Raw genomic sequence first — 17,172 nt, 5'->3', positions numbered from 1 at the left:
GTACATCATTTTTGTTCAAGGATTTTAAAGTAGTACTACTTATCCTTCAGCTAAGTACAGAAAAGCTTCATGTTAAAGGGTCCTTTTAAAACATTTTTGTTGGTTACTTTTGCTTTGCATTAAAGTTTTCATGTGTAGTGTTTTTTTTTTTTTTTTCCTTTTTTTTTTTTTGTTTCTCTCTGCTGGAAGCCAAGAGTTGTTTGGTTCAGAACCAAATGAATCCAGGGGTATTCAAATGAATTCTTAATCGGTTTAATGGGACTGTTACCCCATTGTTATCCCATTCTTCAGCGCATATTTTCATATGCTCAGTGAACATTTTCATCACTCCATCAGGGGCTTATGAGACACTGAATTTGTGAATGCATTAAAATGCTGATTGGAGATTTATAGTCTTTTTTTTTTTTTTTTGGTGGGGGAGGGAAGGAAGGGGGGGGGGGGGGTTCTGACATTTCATTGGCCCCTGTACTGGTTTTAAAATGCACCGAGATGGCTGGAGCATCAGGGACACTGCATGCAATATGGTGATATTTAACACCACCTCCTGGACTCCTTCTTACTAAGCTTACAGAAGACCACTGCTTCTTTTTTGCATGGTACGCTCAACAGGTAACTGTCCACTTACATATCGCTTTCCGCTGGACAAAAAAGAAATCATAAAAGTTCTCTGCATTTTGTTTAATGTCTGTTTGGTTTCTTTTTTTTTCTTTTTTGGGAAAGATGAACTTATATATTTTTGCAAAGTCTGCATCTGTTTTGATTTTATTCTATAAGCTGTATAGTCATGCCTATAACATGTATCTTTTAAATCTGGATGCCTGTGATGCATTCATTGCAGAGCAGTGGTTACAGGACACCCTTTCTTGCTGGGACAGAAAGCAGTGCCTTGTACTGAGAGGTGCAGCTTATATATATATATATATATATATATATATATATATATATAAATGTTTTCTTGCTGAATGAGGGGCTTTGTCATCTTGACCTCAACCACAAAAAAGGGTTGTCTGCACTTGTATAGGCTTCACCCTCTTCACAATGTGTACCTTACACTGCTGAATTTATAATCTGTACTGGGTACAATAAACTGTCCTTTATGCTTCATTTCCTCAAGTGCATCTCATCTTTTTTCCCCCTAAACCTTTCCATCAGCTGATATGTAGACTTTACCAAACTTTATATTAATGACTAAAGTGGCTTGTTAGTTACTTTTACCCAAATAATTCAATCTAAGTGAAGCATAGTAAGTATAATTCCAATTTTTGGATTGCGTGAGAATATGATTATTATACTCTTCTCATCTTTTTGCAGCTCTGTCATGTACAGTATGTATGTGGAGCACTTTGCAAGTGCACAAAAGGACCAACACTGTCAAATACTACTGTCTTCAGACAAACAAATGATAAAACGGTACCGCTGCAAATTACAAAGACATGTGTGTATCATGTGTTTAACTGATCACCACAAAAGATAAACCAGCTGTGGAATGCATCCAGAAAACATAACCCATTATTTTCATGCTGTCAAAGTAGCCTTGCATGTTCGTGTTTGTGATGATCTGTGGGAGAGGAGAGAAAGGTTAGGATCTAGGAAAAAAAAAAAAAAAAACTTGATAAGTAGATGAGTCGACACTCTCTACTGATGAAGAAAAAATGTTATTCTGAAAGAATTTTGATAGCAAAATAGAGACGCTACAGTCCTATCATTCGGTTTAACCTGTGTTTTTATCCCGCACAATGCTGCTCACTTACAGACGGTGAGTGTTAGTAAATCTTACCTGTAATACATGCTCATTCACACACATACATTTAATCTCCACATCTTTCTCTCTTATCCTTTGTCTATTATGCATACACATCAGTCACCCTGAGTACACAGATAACATGTGGCCAACATGTGAATCTCAGGAGCGACTATGAAGGGTGCACATGTTATGTGCTGATGCAGCACATGATGGTAGTATTGACGGGATGATGGCTTCTTTAATCTTTTCTTTTCTTTTATTGTATCGTCTGTTAAGCTTTAGCCTGTGAGCGCTTGCTTCCTTTGAAAGTCGTCGTTGTAGGCTCTATGGAGTGGCACAAGCTTCTCCCTTTCACACACTGTATTGACTCAGATTGTTCTCAGCGTAAGTCAGGAGAGAGCTGAGCTGACAAACTCAATGAGAGACAAGCTTAAGTGCTTAACAAGGTTAATTCTGATGCTGACTGACAGCGAGTTAAGTAGTGTTCACAGTCAGTGGAAGCTATGACAAACAGTTAAGGTTTTGGCTAAGCTATACTGCCTTTAAATGAAGTCTCATTGTCAAATTTGCAGCTATGATTCACACAATAATAAGCAGTAGGTGATTTGTTATTTCTTAACAAGGGGGGATGGCCCAGTGGTCACTGACGCTACCCTATAGAGTATATAGGGGGATGGCTGGTTAACTTGGGGGATACATTTTGGTCATTTTGCTAACAAGGGGGATAGCATCCCCCTGAAAATCATGTGATGATAATAAGAATTAAACAATTGACTGGTGATCTCAACATTTTCATTGCTGGGTGAACACATAAAAAACAGGCAAAAACATAAGAAAACACTGGAGAGTGGTATAACAAGCATGCTCCTTAGATACATTTGAAATTCATTCAGTGACGAACAGTCACGCACAATCATCTAAATCTCTCTAATTTCCTTCCAAACTTCTCCAAAAAAAAAAAAAAAAACTTGCTTTGTCCATATGGTAAACACTCCATAGTTATCATTCATTCAAGCTCAGGGTGCCTTTAATGGCCCAGATCAGGTCAGAGTTTGCTTTCAGCGCTGCACGGCTGGCAGCACTCAGTATTGATTGGCAGAGAAGAGATGAGTGCTTCTTTCTGTTGCTAAAGGCCTTTAGCCATCCCATGGGGGGGTGGGGAGCCTTTTTACAAAGGGTTGGCTGTGGACCTAATGTGCTTCTGCACTGATGGGCTGACAATCATTTATGTTTATTTAATGCCTCCCGTTTGTTTTACATGCTTCTGCAAGGACATTTAAAACTGTACCTTATACAGATGTAAGATGCTGACAGCATCTGATTAGTCATATAAGCCATTTGTAGTACTAATGTCCTATTAGTCATGTTCTGTAAACACTGGATCTGCATAATTTGTAGGCTTGATTATCAAAGGCAAATGAAGCACATAAGGGTGAATCATATGACAGGAAAAATAGACCTTTCCTTTTCAATTTCCATACAAAATGGCCCACACTTCTAATCGATGAATAAGAGATCTTTATTGCAGAGCCCTGAACTTTAACACTGCTTTCAGGACCAACAGTAACACAATCACAGTTAGTTGCCATGGTACAGCAACTTTTTCTGCACTGAAGGATGACTTGCATTATGAAGCACAGTATGTGATTTCTTCAGAGCAAAAAATAGACCATACAAACTGGCCAATCACTCATATGGGTTCCCTGAAATGTGTTGAAGGTGTAATTTTGGTGGAGTTTACCATGTTTTCCCTGCACCCTCAGAAACAGGAACAAAAGCAACATTCAAATAAAAAAAAGAATGTACATTCAAATTCTTAAATGCGAGTTGCATTCAGTAACCCAGTGTTGACACATTAGCGTTCTTGCCATTATATTTGTAGTTTTGTCACCTGGCCAGTGTAGTTTCAAAATGCTGCAAAGGTCTATTGATTCTGAATGTGCTACTCTACATAATGTCACTTGGGGAAAAACAAACAAACAACAACAACAACAACAACAACAAACCAACATTGTCAGTTAAAAACAGAAACAATCAAGCAAACAAAAACCTTTCTGCATGTTGGAACAAATGAGAATCCACAAGCCAAGGCAGGGTAGGAGACTGGATTCCTTCATCAATTATTGAGTCTCTTTGAGTTCTATGCAACTATCCTCTTTTTTTTTTTTTGAGTGGTTTAAGAACCTATTGCCTTGAACAAAACTACAACAGCACCCTCCTTTGGACACTTGTGAGACAACACTGATTTAAGGACCAGAAACATCAGCTACTGTAATGTAATTTTTAAAGCAAACAATAAATTTAAAATATGCGTATATTTGCATGAAAACAAGGTTTTACTCCCATAAGAGTGGTGTGAACCAAGGAGAAAAGCAATGAACTAAAATAATCATATCACTGTTTAAAAACTGGCTATCTCTATCCATTGCACTTGATAATATTTCTTGATGATCTTCAAGACAGATTAGAAGAATTATTGTTCTGTCTGTATCTTTTAGTCATCAAGGGAGGAGGAGCATAGCAGGGGGGTATCCCAGGAAGCAGGTTTAGTGAAAACTGAGAGTTAGTTTACTCAGAGTAAGTAGTATACCTCCTAACAGAAGAGCCCTATGGCTTTGTTTTGCTAGGAGAATGAAGCCACAGGGCTCTTCTATTAGGAAATTTACAACTAACTCTGAGTTTTCACTTAACTCTCTTTCTGGAACTCCCCTCAGGTGCAGCAGACTGGAATAAACAATCAGTGGAAATCTTACTGAAAACAGACATGGTGACAACAGCAAAAGCTAATGGTGGCCTCTGTGAGAGAGGCATCTTTAAAATGGCCAATCAAACAATAACTTTACTCTCGTTAATCCGCATTTTTGCCTGAAGAACACCAAAATCTAACAACTAACTTCATTGCAAAATGACCAGTTGCACACCTGTCTCTAAAAATTCTAATTTGGTTTCATTCTTGTAGTATACCTAAGAAAAGTGAGAAAGCCCTAAAGTCTCCTTTCTCTTCTAACTCTTCCTAAGTTTGCCTTGCTCATCAGTTACTTAACACTAATACTCATTTAACGGGTTTGATCCACTTCGCTGAAACCAGTTGAAATCAAAGTAAGGCTAGTCAAACATTAAACTGCGGTGGAAGTATACTTTGGATTCTGCCTACACTGCTACAATTCTGGAAAGCCATTCAGCCAACCCACTCCCTTACAAAAAAAAAAAAAAAGCTGCTCTGGTCAAGGCAAAGCCCTTAATTCACAGTTAATCTAAATCTCTCATGCTGTGCTACATTGCCTAATGATGCAATGGGCAAAACAAAGTAACCAATATTATAATTCATAAAATGACTGGGCAGCTCCTCCTTCATAAATGTTTAGGTTGGTCGGGCAAAACCAGCATCAAATCAAAAGTTCTGATTTTTCTTAGTAGCTGATGGGACAGATAATGCATGGTCTCTCGTATCATGTCTAAATATTCGAGGAAGGTGGAGCTGAAGAGTAAAGTGAGAACTCATCATTATTTGTGTTGCTTGATCTTTGCATGACCCATTTCCACAGAACCTGACACTATAAATGCTACAATGTGATAGAGTTTGGATCAGTCTGCAATAAGCTTACAAAGCACGCAAGGATGAGCCAGGACAAGGTGGTGTCTCATTTCCATGGTCTGATTAGCAGAAGCCAGGATCTCCAAACCTGGTGTAAAAATGTTATAAGTATGTATTCCACCATGCCTCTACACAAGAGACTTTTCCTCCACAGCAAGAAATAATAAGCATGACGCAAATCATATACTGAGCCACAATGCACTGCCATGGAGTAAAGACTAATACATGAATGGGCATATGACAGCTGGGCTGTGTGGACACACGGCCACTGAAGCTGATCATCCATGATAAACTCTTCTAATAATTCAAGACTGAACTGCAGGAGTCCCAAGAAAGGCTGTCAGAGGGAAAACGCACTGGTTTGTGAGTTCTTTGTTTCCAGGTGTGAAATACATGGTAAAAAATAAAATGAACCATCGATCTTCATCTCACTTGCTGTTTTTCGCATAAATACAATACGTATAGTCGTGACATCCCATAGTTTCGTCAGCGTTTGTTGTTGGTCTGTGATTAGTCAGTCCAAGGATTAAAAACTGCGAAGTGGAATTAGATGGGATATGATAAAACCGTTTACTTTAACCTCACACTTCCAGTTGCAGATTTATAAGCATAATTAATCGTTTAGCTTACAGCTTTAAAATGTAGGAATAAGTAGGACACATGTGACATGAATTGTATCTTTATTCTGAAAAACCTTACAATATTTTTCTCTGCAGCCACCTAAAACCCTGTAGGCTCCAGCCAATCATTCAACAAAAACTTCCTATAACTTTCTTTCCTTGTTCATGATCCTGTGTAACATCAGCACGTGACAATCCACGGGAAATGTGCCTGTAGAGTTGGTGCAATGAAAAAGCCGAACAGAAATACTGATCTGTGGTGAACTACAGATCAGTATTTCTGTTCGGCTTTTTCATTTCCTTGAAACCAACTCGAAACAACATTAAAATGATCGATTTTGGAAAATGAACTGATTCATGCTAAGACTGTTCGATCAAAAATGATAGAGCTGGACCTGAACTTGGCGTTGTTAAACGTCCATTTGTTTTCAGCTGAGTCAATTCACGGGGCAATTTGATTGGATATTGAAGTCTTTAATCATTTAGAACGTCCCCTGTAGTTCAAGAGAAGCGGACCCTCCGACCCAGTCTGTGTCCAAGTCTTGTAGAGAAAACGTATTTGGAAACGAATACGCTGCGGTGTGCAAAGGACTGCAGCTGACATTAATACCTTTATGTTACATTCACAATTTTTTTCTTGCACTAGCTAGCTGTTTGCCGTTTGTGTCTTTAAACGTCACGTGTTTTTTTTTTTTTTTTCAAAACATGTGGTACTCTCCGCATTTCATTTATTTCGACCCAAATCACAGATCGACAGATAGTACCCGAGGCGTAAGGCCTATGATGTGGCACAATATAGCATTAGACCAACGCATGTGTCATACAGTGAACGAAACTCTTGGTAAGTAAGACAAGAACATAAATCGCGACCAAGCTGAAGGGCATGATTTAGAAAGAATAATTGTTTTTACAAAAGAGAAAAACACTTATTGAGATGACATGCTGCCGTGACTCGACTGGCCTTCAAGTGGTTAATGTGACCAACGGGTTGAAAGAGCTCGAAGATGATGTAAGCAGCTGTTCCATTTCTGTCTTCTTTTAGGAAATCCAGGCCCTCGGTTTTCCAGTGAAGCAGAAAGGAAATGTTTTCTCAGCAGGTAGTATCCTTCCTAATTGTATGTCATTTATGGTGTCTTAATTTGTGACAAAACCAGAAACTACTTCCCTACTTTTTTAGCATTTAGACATGTATACCTCTGAGGCCCAAAAGATGATCATCAGAACCAACACAAGTATACCTCCAGCATATATTTATCTGTTACAGTACCAGTCAACAGTTTTCACAAGTGTGTCCAAATTTTTTGACTGGTACTGTATGTTACAGATCATTTAAATGTATCTTAATTTAATTCTAAACTTAATCGTTCCTCCATACAATGCACAGTATCTTTGTCCATATAGTCTAATATGTAGACTGTGAAACAGTTAGAAGTAACTGCAGTTTATTGGTAATATGGCATGATGTATAATACCAGTCTCTGAAAAACCAGGAGTACTGTAATGTATGATTTTTAACGTAAATTAACACATGCACACTACAAACATGAACTTTAGTCCTTTGACTTTGACTCATAGGTCAGTGTACGATCTGGTTAAAGCCAGTCAATGGCTGAAACTGACGGACTACAGGTTGCTTAGCTGGTACCTCACCTTATCAACTGAAGACAGGAGACTGATTGAAGGTAAGAGTCCGAAATGTAAAAGGGCATCAGAATTCCTTTTTCAGGTGTATGTAGTTTTTGCAAGATTTTGCTCTTTAAGAGGCTTTACTAGTCCACTCTGAGAATGTTTCCTTGTTCATACATTGCTTGATATTAGGTCAATCATATATCTCTTGCAGAGGAAGGAGGGTTTGTTTGGTTTCTTCAAAGACATCCTGCTCTAGAAGTAGACCAGGAGATTGTTCATTTAAAGTGTAAGTCATGGCCTCATTCTTTCTGAATTGGAGATTTAAAAAAAAATAATATTGAAATCATTTATGAAATAAACAATTATTTTAATAATGTAATAAGTGTCCAGTTTTCACGGTGTAATGAGTGAAAACCAGGATCTCACCAACTGGTGTAACAGTGCTACAGGCATCACATTGTCCTTTGCCCAGTGAAATTTTTCCTCACAGAGTGGAAAGGAAACAGGGGGGAGGCATGAGTCAAATCATATACAGTAGCCTACCACAATACACTATAGTAAGTGTAAACTACAGCATGAATGTGCACAGGACAGGTGGACACACAGACACCTAACCAAGATAAACTCCGCCGATAATTCAAGCCGGGTTTCCAAGATTATCCAGAAAGGCTTCTTGAAAGAAAGGCTATCATCTACCATATTTGCTGGGTTGTGGATGTTTTGGTTACGGGCCTGTGGGGTCTGAAACCGTATAGTGTGTTGGATGAGACGTGACAGAATCGTGCTTACTTGAATCACAATCACACGCCCAAATGCATGTTATGCGCAAAATTTCTCGTTTCGATAAAAGATGAATAAATCTGGGAATGCGTAATGAGACAAATTGTTTCCTCTTTTATCGCTCGAGATCTCAGCGAAATTTTAAAATATGCCTCTCTTCCACCTTCTGGTCTTAAATATGTATGCTCTGGCCAGTCGTTCACAAACACTTTCCACGATTTCCCTCCAGTGTTCATGAACTTGTTACATCCACATAGGACAGGCAGGCCACTGAAGGAAAAAAGTCGTGCATGAAGATTTGGAGGGAGCGACCAACTACTGCGCTGGTAACAATCATTAAAAACTTCGTTCAGCGCTGACAATAGAATTTCTATTCACAGATCAGATCTGATTTAAATGTTCTTTCCTTATACTCCAGTCGACTCTAAAGTAACCCATTTTAGTTAGGTCGACGGCGAAAAATGTCCAGTCATAAAACTAAAATCATATCACAAATATAGGCTAACTGGTCAACGGATGCTAAAGTCGAAGATACTGAACGTCAGCTAATTTTGCATGTGCACTGATTTTGCTAAATTCGCTGACAAGGTTGGTTAAACTGCTAGCTGCTTGCATGCTGTTTCAAAAGCTCTTGGGTAACTTGGCACATTGACTCAAGTCTTGTAGAAAACCTGACGTACCCAGTTATGAAGCCGGTAGTTGGAGTACTAATAACCGAAAACATTTAAATTGACTGAGTTGATTCTTTAACGCCCGTGTCCATTCCAAAATGATACAGCCTAACAAATTCGACGTTGTCAAGCGTTCTGCTGTATTTAGCTTATTGAATTGACTTAGCAATTGGAAAGGGTGTGGAGGACTTAATTTAACCGGTTCAACTATCACTCCCTGTAAGATCAACGATCAGCAGCCATATGCTGTCTGAGAGGTGTCTCATTGTTATCATGTAGCGACAGAAGAAATGTATTTGGAATAAACAGCACTTCGATGTTTAAAATGAGGATTACTTCAGCCATAAAAATGAATCATAAAAAGTACCATTGTTCGATTCAGAGTTCTTTGTTTAAGGCGTTTTCCCCTCAGTACGTTTAAGTTCTTAAAAAAAAAGTGTTCCTGGTGGGTACTAGAACAACATGAATCCACACTACGTTGAAGTGCATCCTTTTAGAACGAGACATCGTTTTGACTTAAGAGAAAAACGCAGAACGCTACTGACACTCAGCAATTAATTGATTTTTTTTTGGGGGGGGGGGGGTCAACTTTTTCTCCTAGGCATAGGATATATAAATGTTTAACTCCCCCCACCCCCCCAGCTGTCGGTTTTTTTTTTTTTACCTCTTTTGGAGGGGGGTCCAAGTCTTAATTAAGGGGGTCAGACCCCCCCAATCCCTCCCAAAATTTGAACCATGGTTGACTTGCCATTATGCTGTTGATGGTTTGTTATTGTGAAAGAACTTTGGAGATTTTGCAAGCAGCTGTTTCATTTCCGGTTAATGTCTTCTTTTAGCCGGACCAGGCCCATGGTTTACCACTGAAGCAGAAAGGAGATGTCTTCTCTGCAGGTATTGCATGGTCTAGTTGTCTTTCGTTTCTGAGGTCTCTGTTTGTGAGAGGAGGCAATTCCCTACTTTTTCCCCATGGCTGAGGATTTAGACATGTAACCCTACAACTTGTGAAAGTTAATCAGCAGAACCAACACAAGGAGTGTCTCAAATCCCTACATATATTTTATGTTAAATTACAGAACCCATAAATTAGGCTAACAGCACAGTGTTGAACACGAACTTCTGTTCTATTTGACTTGTGTGCTTGTCATAGGTCAGTGTTTCATCTGATTAAGGCCAATCAGTGGTTGGAACTGACAGACCGCAGGTTGCTTGGCTGGTACCTCACCCTGTCACCTGAAGACAGGAAACTAATTCAAGGTTAGAGTCAAATATGTTAGTGGGTATTAGATTGCAATTTGTATAATTTTGTAATTGTAATTTAGTATTTGAAAATTTAGAGGCTGTATTAGTTCTCTGTGAGAATGTTTCCTTACTCGTACATTGCCTTACATGAATCAATCATATAGCATATATCTCTCCCAGAAGAAGGAGGTTTTTTTCAGTTTCTTCGAAGACATCCTGATCTAGAAGTAGACCGGGAGATTGTTCATTTGAAAAGTAAGTCGCAGTCTCATTCTCTTTGAATTGGAGAGAAAAAAAAGATAATGGAGTGCATTGTGGTGCTGTTAGAGATGAGTCAGATTCCTTTTAAATCTCAGTTTATTACCTCAATTTAGATCAGGAGCAGAAAAACTACCCACTAGTTGGAACAACTGATATGTCATCAAATCTTAACAGGTATGTTTTTTTCCTTCTTCCTATTTTTAAAAGCTAAAAAAATACTGTTTTGTCAGCTTAAACACCTTCCTTACTACCAAAAAAGTTTTATCCAATGCCATGATGACACAAAATCCTGTGTGTCATATTTGGTTTGTTAGGTCTAGAAGGCCCTCGTTTTATGGTGTGTCTCAGTGTCCTCACTGCGGGAGCAGCTGTGCATCTGATGCTAAAAAATGCAGACGTTGTAACACAGTTGTCAAGTTCGAGAAGGAATCTGAGCTTCGTCCATGCAACGTTAACGAGGAGCTGACTTTATGGAACGCTGACAGTAACGAGAGCTCAGCAGGAGGCCTTAAACATCAAAGTTACATCCAAAACACTCTGAGTAACTCCATTTCACCCCAGACCACTCCTCAAGATCACTTTCAGTCAGCCACTGAAGGCAGACAAATCACCTTGGATCCCTCAGTCCAGAAGGACGCACGGAGCGTCAACGCCCAGCTTTTGCCTAAGATGTGGGAGGAAGAATTAAGGGGAGATGGTGCCTGCAATTCAGTCTTTAAAGACCAGACAGCTCAGGCCAGTTTTTCCCTTGACGTGGATCTGGATACGCAGAGTAAGAGCCTCAGGAGTGAGGCTTTCCCCCATACCCAACACCAGCAACACGGTCAGTTGGATGATTCAGATCTCCCTGATCTGCAGCAGGAGACACTTCCAGAATACTACAGTTTCAATAGCACTGGGCTGGACCGCACATACGCTGAGTCGAATGATGGAAGCCTGTCAGCGGATTATGGGTGCAGTGACTCCCTAATAGCGTCAAAGGGAAGCCCTGAATTTTCAGTCATTGATGAGCCTCCAGAGGGCAGCAAGGCCTCATTCTGTGTTGAGAATCCTGATTTTACTGGGTCTGTCTCCCTCCTTTCTATGTCCCCTGAGAGGACGGACAACACAGAAGACTTCAGCGTCGGCCAGGACGATTTCAATGACTCGATGTCTGAGCTGAAGATGGAAGAATATCACAGTGTCATGGCTGATGGATCTCCAGTCTCTACAGAGGGGACTCATCGTTTACCTGAGGCTGTCAAACCATACATTGCCATTGATCAGTGCAGTTTATCTAAAAAGCAAAAAAAGGTTGAATGTGAGGAGTCCCTTTTCACTGTCGGCCCAAATGACCCAGCGCCACATGGAGTTTCTAATGTTACCTTTACTGTGACTCAAATGGTGGACGCTAGCGGAGATTTCAGAGCCTGTTTCACGTGTACGCGGGCAACGGACACCAGGCACGCTTCTGACACGCTCCCTGCAGTAGCATGCGGAGATGAGGCCGTTGACCGTCACGTTCAGACCATTGCCATCTCTACAGCTGAGAAATACGCTGCTACTGAGATCTGCATCTCTGATCTAGAGCTGCTCACTGAGGTATAGGAACCATCAGGAAGTTGTGATTATAGATTTATTTATTTTTTTTGTTCCACTGTAGCGTGTGGTGATTCTGTGACAAAGTTTGTCTTTTAATTCCAGGAGTTCATGAGACTGAAAGTGGCAGAGAAGGAGCTGATGCAGCTGAAGCAGAGAGCGGCATGGTAAGATTTGTTTTTTCTACCTCCCTGACACTACAGATCACGTCTGATATTTATTGTTCTCCTGGCAGTTTTTGATCATTATTTTTTTAGATCAGGTAAATCACAAATTCTATGATTTTGTTGTTTGGTGGTTGTTGTTTTTTTTGTTACATAAAAAAAAAAGCAGATTCCCTCTCCAGACTTTTTTAAAAACGGATCTGATTCCTGGGGAGACACAGGCACATGGAATTTGTTTCACAGTAAAGCAGCGAGTGGAGCTTTTGTTTTACAGAGGCTTCAACTTTTTCTGACATTTTTGAAAGTCAGTTATTTTATACAACATTTTTACGAGAATATGTTGTCCTGAAGATTTTTTTTTTTATCATTATTTTTATTCTTCTGTGCATTGTCCTTGAATAATCAAGGTCTTAAATGTAGTCATAAAGTTAATATCGTACTTATATAAAAGTGCTTTTATCTTTGACCTGGGCTCAGTCTCAGCTCTGCGAGGGGAACAGGCAGTGAGGGCCACAGGGAGGACTGTGAATGTGACTGTGCCCAAAGAGCAAAGAGGGTGGAGCTGCAGCTGCTGGCTCTGCAGTTTAGGATGTGCCAGCAGCATTGCTGGAGATGCTATTACACCTCTTCAAGCGGAGAAAGCGCTCTGTTTAGGTAAGTGTATCCAGAGTCCAGAGGCATGTCATAGTATCACACCAGAGAAATGGTTGTCATCCCCTTTTCACTCCTGTTTTGCTGAAGTTCGCCCTCTTGATAACAGATGACCAGAGACACATTAGAAATGATGGGTATGTAGTGATAAAGAAAGATTAGCTGGAGGGTTGCGGGGGATCAAATGGAAAGTACTGCAGGCCCACAGGATGCAAACAAAGAGAAATAACTAGTTTTACTGGAAATCAGTGTAACTGTAAACGAATGTATCACTACTTTCAACTTTAGTACCTTTTTACAGGTCTGAGCCACCCCCTGATACTGTCATGGAGACGCTGAGGACACTGGAGGTCGACTACCAAAAAATAAGAGAGCAAATCCTGGCAGGGGTTCCCCTTACTAAACTCCAGCCCCTGTGTGTAGACTTTGAGAAGATCACCACAGAAACGTGCTATTGCCCTGCAACCGTATGCAGTTTTACATAAACCTACCTTGACACATGAGCTTTTAAGCATTGTCATACATAGCCGTGTGAGATACATGTCTCTTTCACTTTCAGATGTGTGTAGACTGTGCAGAGGATGTTCCATCGAAGACATCTGTTGAGTAGGTGTTGTATTAATGTACAATGATGACAGATTTGAAATGAAGATATCCTTTGTGCCACTGAATTTTCTCTTTCTAAGTCTGACCAATTGCTGTACAGGAAAAATGTCAGCTTTGGCTTTGAGACATGCACTATGTTTAAACTGAAAGCTCTTGTTCTGCTGTGAGGAGTTTGCAGACTCACAAAGATGAAGGGCACTCTAATAAAGGCAGAGGAACAGATGCAGAGGAGAGAAAAGAAAGTCATGCCAGCAAGGACAGTGTAATTACAAAAGTCTTGTCTTTTTGGTCATTCTAAACATATGGCACTTTTTCAGTTTGTTCCCATTCTGACATGCTCTAACTCTATCAGCGCAGTTATGTAACTGTGCCTGAGCGTTCTACAGACAAAAATGTATTTCTCTGTGTTCAGTTGATTTGCTCTGTTTTGTTCTTTCCTGCTGGACAGGATGAGCCGCGTAAGAGTCCAGGGATCCCTCGCGCAAATAGTGACATCCGTAAAAGAGACGGAGCAGTTGTGGTCCACAGTCAGGAAGCTGCCAATATCGGTGGGATGAAGCCTGGGTATGAATTGGCTACGGAGAGGAGATGGATGGAGAGAATGCTTATTATTTATTGTGTACATTTCAGTTGCACACACAGAGATCAACGGCAATGAGGCGTGGTATGACGCGGAGGAGGACCTCGACTCTGCCAGTCAGAGCTGGAAGGAGAATCAGGAAGAAGGAAAGAGAGGAGGAGCTGACGGTAAACCAGAGAGGGAAGGTGGGGGGGGGGGGTGACAACTTTATTTTTGATTGTGGGTTTTGGCACACAGTATTACCATGACAGGCTCCATTTTGGCAAAGTTATTATGCCTAGATCCAGTTTCTTCTGAATTACATAGAAGCTTCCAGATTCTCTTTGAATAACAGTGTTGATTTGGTTTATGTTCTGCTTCCCTGAACATTACACGAATCAGATTATGACTCTGATAGCTGTAGCGACCATATTGTAACTTCACTGATCTATCCATTAATAATCACCAACAAAAATTAAAATAAAGAATGATGCTTCCTCAAGTACAGCAAAGAGGTATTTGATGCTTGTCTCAATATGCTCTCCCTTACTCTCTTAACATAGGGGAGAAGAGCAGTCGAAGCTCTGTCCTGCTTGTGACGGATGTGCCAAGCCACGCGACTGAGGTAATGACTGTGACTAGTGACACTTGCATTTACAACTACACCTAGACTTCAAGTTCTTCTCCTGTTGCCATTATCAGTTCACATGGAGTTGTAATTAGTTGCTTCATCTCCAGTTCGTGTTTTGGTGTGACTGGGACTGGGGAAAGGGGTGTTTAGCCAGATTGAACAGCATGGCCTCTAGGGGGCAGTGTTGGCTAATAAATGTGCTCTTAATTCCCTTTTAGGGGGACATGAAACTTCAGCCCAAAAAGAATCCAAAAAGTGGGGTGTGCATCTCTACTTTGAGTGACCATGCCAGGTAGAGTTTCTACAAGGAATTTTTGCTGTTTTGAATCTGTTTCCCTTTGTTGTCTGGTCAGTTTTATGCGTTCAAGCCATGACCCTCTAGTACAGTGGATGTTGTTAAACTTGCTCATAACTGTAGGGAAATATTTTTGGTGGCTTGTAACGATTTCCAATGTTTTATTTAGTAAAGTGATATTTTTTTAAGAATGTCTTTGCTATCAGTTAGTATGAGAGGTGACCGTAGACAACATCAACTTTTTTCATGACAAAGTGTCCGCCTGAGAAATTTAAGTGTATCGTAACGTTGTCTTTCTCTGTGTGTGGCTGCAGAGACAGCCTTTGAATGTTGCATTAAGATTTAATTAACACCCATGTTATTCATATGGACCACATTCACAGGGCTAAACTAGGAGACCAGAGGTCCAGTAAGGAGTCATGTGCTACATTCATCTCTACTGGCTCCAGAGCTGGGCCTGCAGGAGATGGCCAGTATGCCAGCAGATCAGAGAGTAATGTCATCCAAAGCTCATCATTTAGAGTGAGTAACATCCCCCCCCCCCCCAAAAAAAAATCTCCAAGTGACCAGTTAAGTAATAATGTTGAAAACTGTACTATTAAAAGGACAGTCTTCAACCTCACATGTACAGAATTTAACCACACTGCTCTACTTAACAGTGGCATAAGTTTCATTTGTTGTCATTTATTTGTCTGTGAACCATATTTTGTCAGGACTTGTTTCCTGCTTGTTCTTTTTTATTCCTTAAATTGTGTCTCATTTGCTTTGACGTTCATCCTTTTGAAAATACCGAGAAAACTTTTGACAGTTACGCAAATCTCCTCACTGCTTCTTTGTCTTTCAGCCATTACGCAGCAGTCTGGAAAAGCTGACCCATGTGCAGAACACGCCCACGGCCTCTGGAACCTGCATAGCCCAGCACTATGCCACCATGAGCAGCTTTGACACGCTGATGGCCCAGCTGACGGAACGCCACCCTGAGGTGGGGCGCCAGGGGATTGTGAATGCCCTGCTGGAGCTCCGAGCCAAGCACGGGGGCTCTCTCTGTGGCATGCCACTCCGTTCCATCGTCGACATGATCTCCGATCTCCTTACGCAATCTTCCACAACACAGTGTCAGGGCAAAAGCCCTGAGTAAATTTCTGTAAAAACAACTGTTGCTTTTAAAAGCAGCGCATTTCTTAAATGCTTTTGGTCTCATAATTTGTGGCATAAATGTTTGTGCTGACTGTCGTCAGAAGTTTAAGTTCTATTTTATATTGTTTTTGTTGTGGTTGTTGTCAGTGTTGTTTACCGGTCCATTTGGAGTGACTTCCTCTCTTGTGAGAGCAAGAAGTTGGCCAGTCTCCTCTCCACATTTCCCTGGAATATAATGAATATGTTGCAGGAATTTTCTGATGCTTTGAGATCAGTGTGGAGTAATGGATTAGTGAACATTTTGAGCACTGCTCTTGGTTATTCAGAAAACTTCTTAAGTCCTGTGTTCAACACCCCAAGGCTGTGTTTTAATATATATAAAAAAAAGTTGCAAATGTTTTACTCAGATGTGATTACACAGTTATAATAACCATTTTTGTGAGCCATTTTCTGTATTTCACATCTGATAAATATTTGATGGTTTGGTTTGCTCTGCTGCATTATTATTTACCAAGTGTGACTAGCAAATGGAAAATAGGACACAATCATTAGATTTACTATAGAGAACATGAATGGTCATTCCCCTCCAGTGGAGGAGTAGGAGATTCTGAAAGTTGTATAGATTCTGGTCACTAATTCACTTGAACACCCTGAATTAAAGTTACAGAGGCTGAAGTACAAGAAGATATTTGATCATAAATAGATTCTTTAAGGAGAAGTTATAAAATTTATAGAAAAGCAGCTGGAGTCTGTGTGCCAGTTACACAAATGCAAGTACAAAAAATGGGGATCACATGAACAGGTTGTTTTGGCTAATCCAAACTAATATCAAGTAAGTTAAAACAAAGTAAACAGTAAATGTCATCAAACACAAAGGAGCAAAAATAAAAGCATCAGAAAGAAATTATGAGATTAGCACTGTCAAGACGCAGGATAAAAAAATAACTTGAAGGGGGTGCCACTGTACACTGAGGCATCAGAGGAACAGGGTCTGAGGATAGGACATGGGTAC

General features: G+C 40.2%; 1 protein-coding gene across 1 annotated transcript; it reads left to right on the top strand.

The window, feature by feature from the left end:
• The first annotated feature begins 7,502 nt into the window (after nucleotides 1-7,502).
• Nucleotides 7,503-16,616, top strand: rbm44 (RNA binding motif protein 44). Its single transcript, XM_030787576.1, has 17 exons — nucleotides 7,503-7,641; nucleotides 7,800-7,874; nucleotides 9,876-9,930; nucleotides 10,187-10,293; nucleotides 10,459-10,533; nucleotides 10,653-10,713; nucleotides 10,854-12,120; nucleotides 12,223-12,284; nucleotides 12,759-12,935; nucleotides 13,234-13,399; nucleotides 13,492-13,538; nucleotides 13,710-13,826; nucleotides 14,098-14,285; nucleotides 14,661-14,722; nucleotides 14,947-15,020; nucleotides 15,407-15,545; nucleotides 15,868-16,616. The coding sequence occupies exons 1-17, from the start codon at nucleotides 7,503-7,505 to the stop codon at nucleotides 16,159-16,161; spliced, it is 3,105 nt and encodes a 1,034-aa protein (XP_030643436.1). The 3' UTR covers nucleotides 16,162-16,616.
• The last annotated feature ends 556 nt before the right edge of the window (nucleotides 16,617-17,172 follow it).

Source organism: Chanos chanos, chromosome 10 (genome assembly GCF_902362185.1).
Source record: "Chanos chanos chromosome 10, fChaCha1.1, whole genome shotgun sequence".
Lineage (NCBI taxonomy): Eukaryota > Metazoa > Chordata > Actinopteri > Gonorynchiformes > Chanidae > Chanos > Chanos chanos.
The sequence above is the reverse complement of the archived record's forward strand: the minus strand, read 5'-3'. Positions and strand labels throughout refer to the sequence as shown.

What these genes read in the sequence shown, in the direction of transcription:
- rbm44 (XM_030787576.1), top strand. Translation starts at nt 7,503, where the DNA reads ATGAACTTTAGTCCTTTGACTTTGACTCATAGGTCAGTGTACGATCTG. An exon ending in ATGTCATCAAATCTTAACAG is followed by an intron (nt 10,714 to 10,853) that starts GTATGTTTTTTT and finishes TTGGTTTGTTAG; the next exon opens with GTCTAGAAGGCCCTCGTTTT. An exon ending in GGAGAAAGCGCTCTGTTTAG is followed by an intron (nt 12,936 to 13,233) that starts GTAAGTGTATCC and finishes ACCTTTTTACAG; the next exon opens with GTCTGAGCCACCCCCTGATA.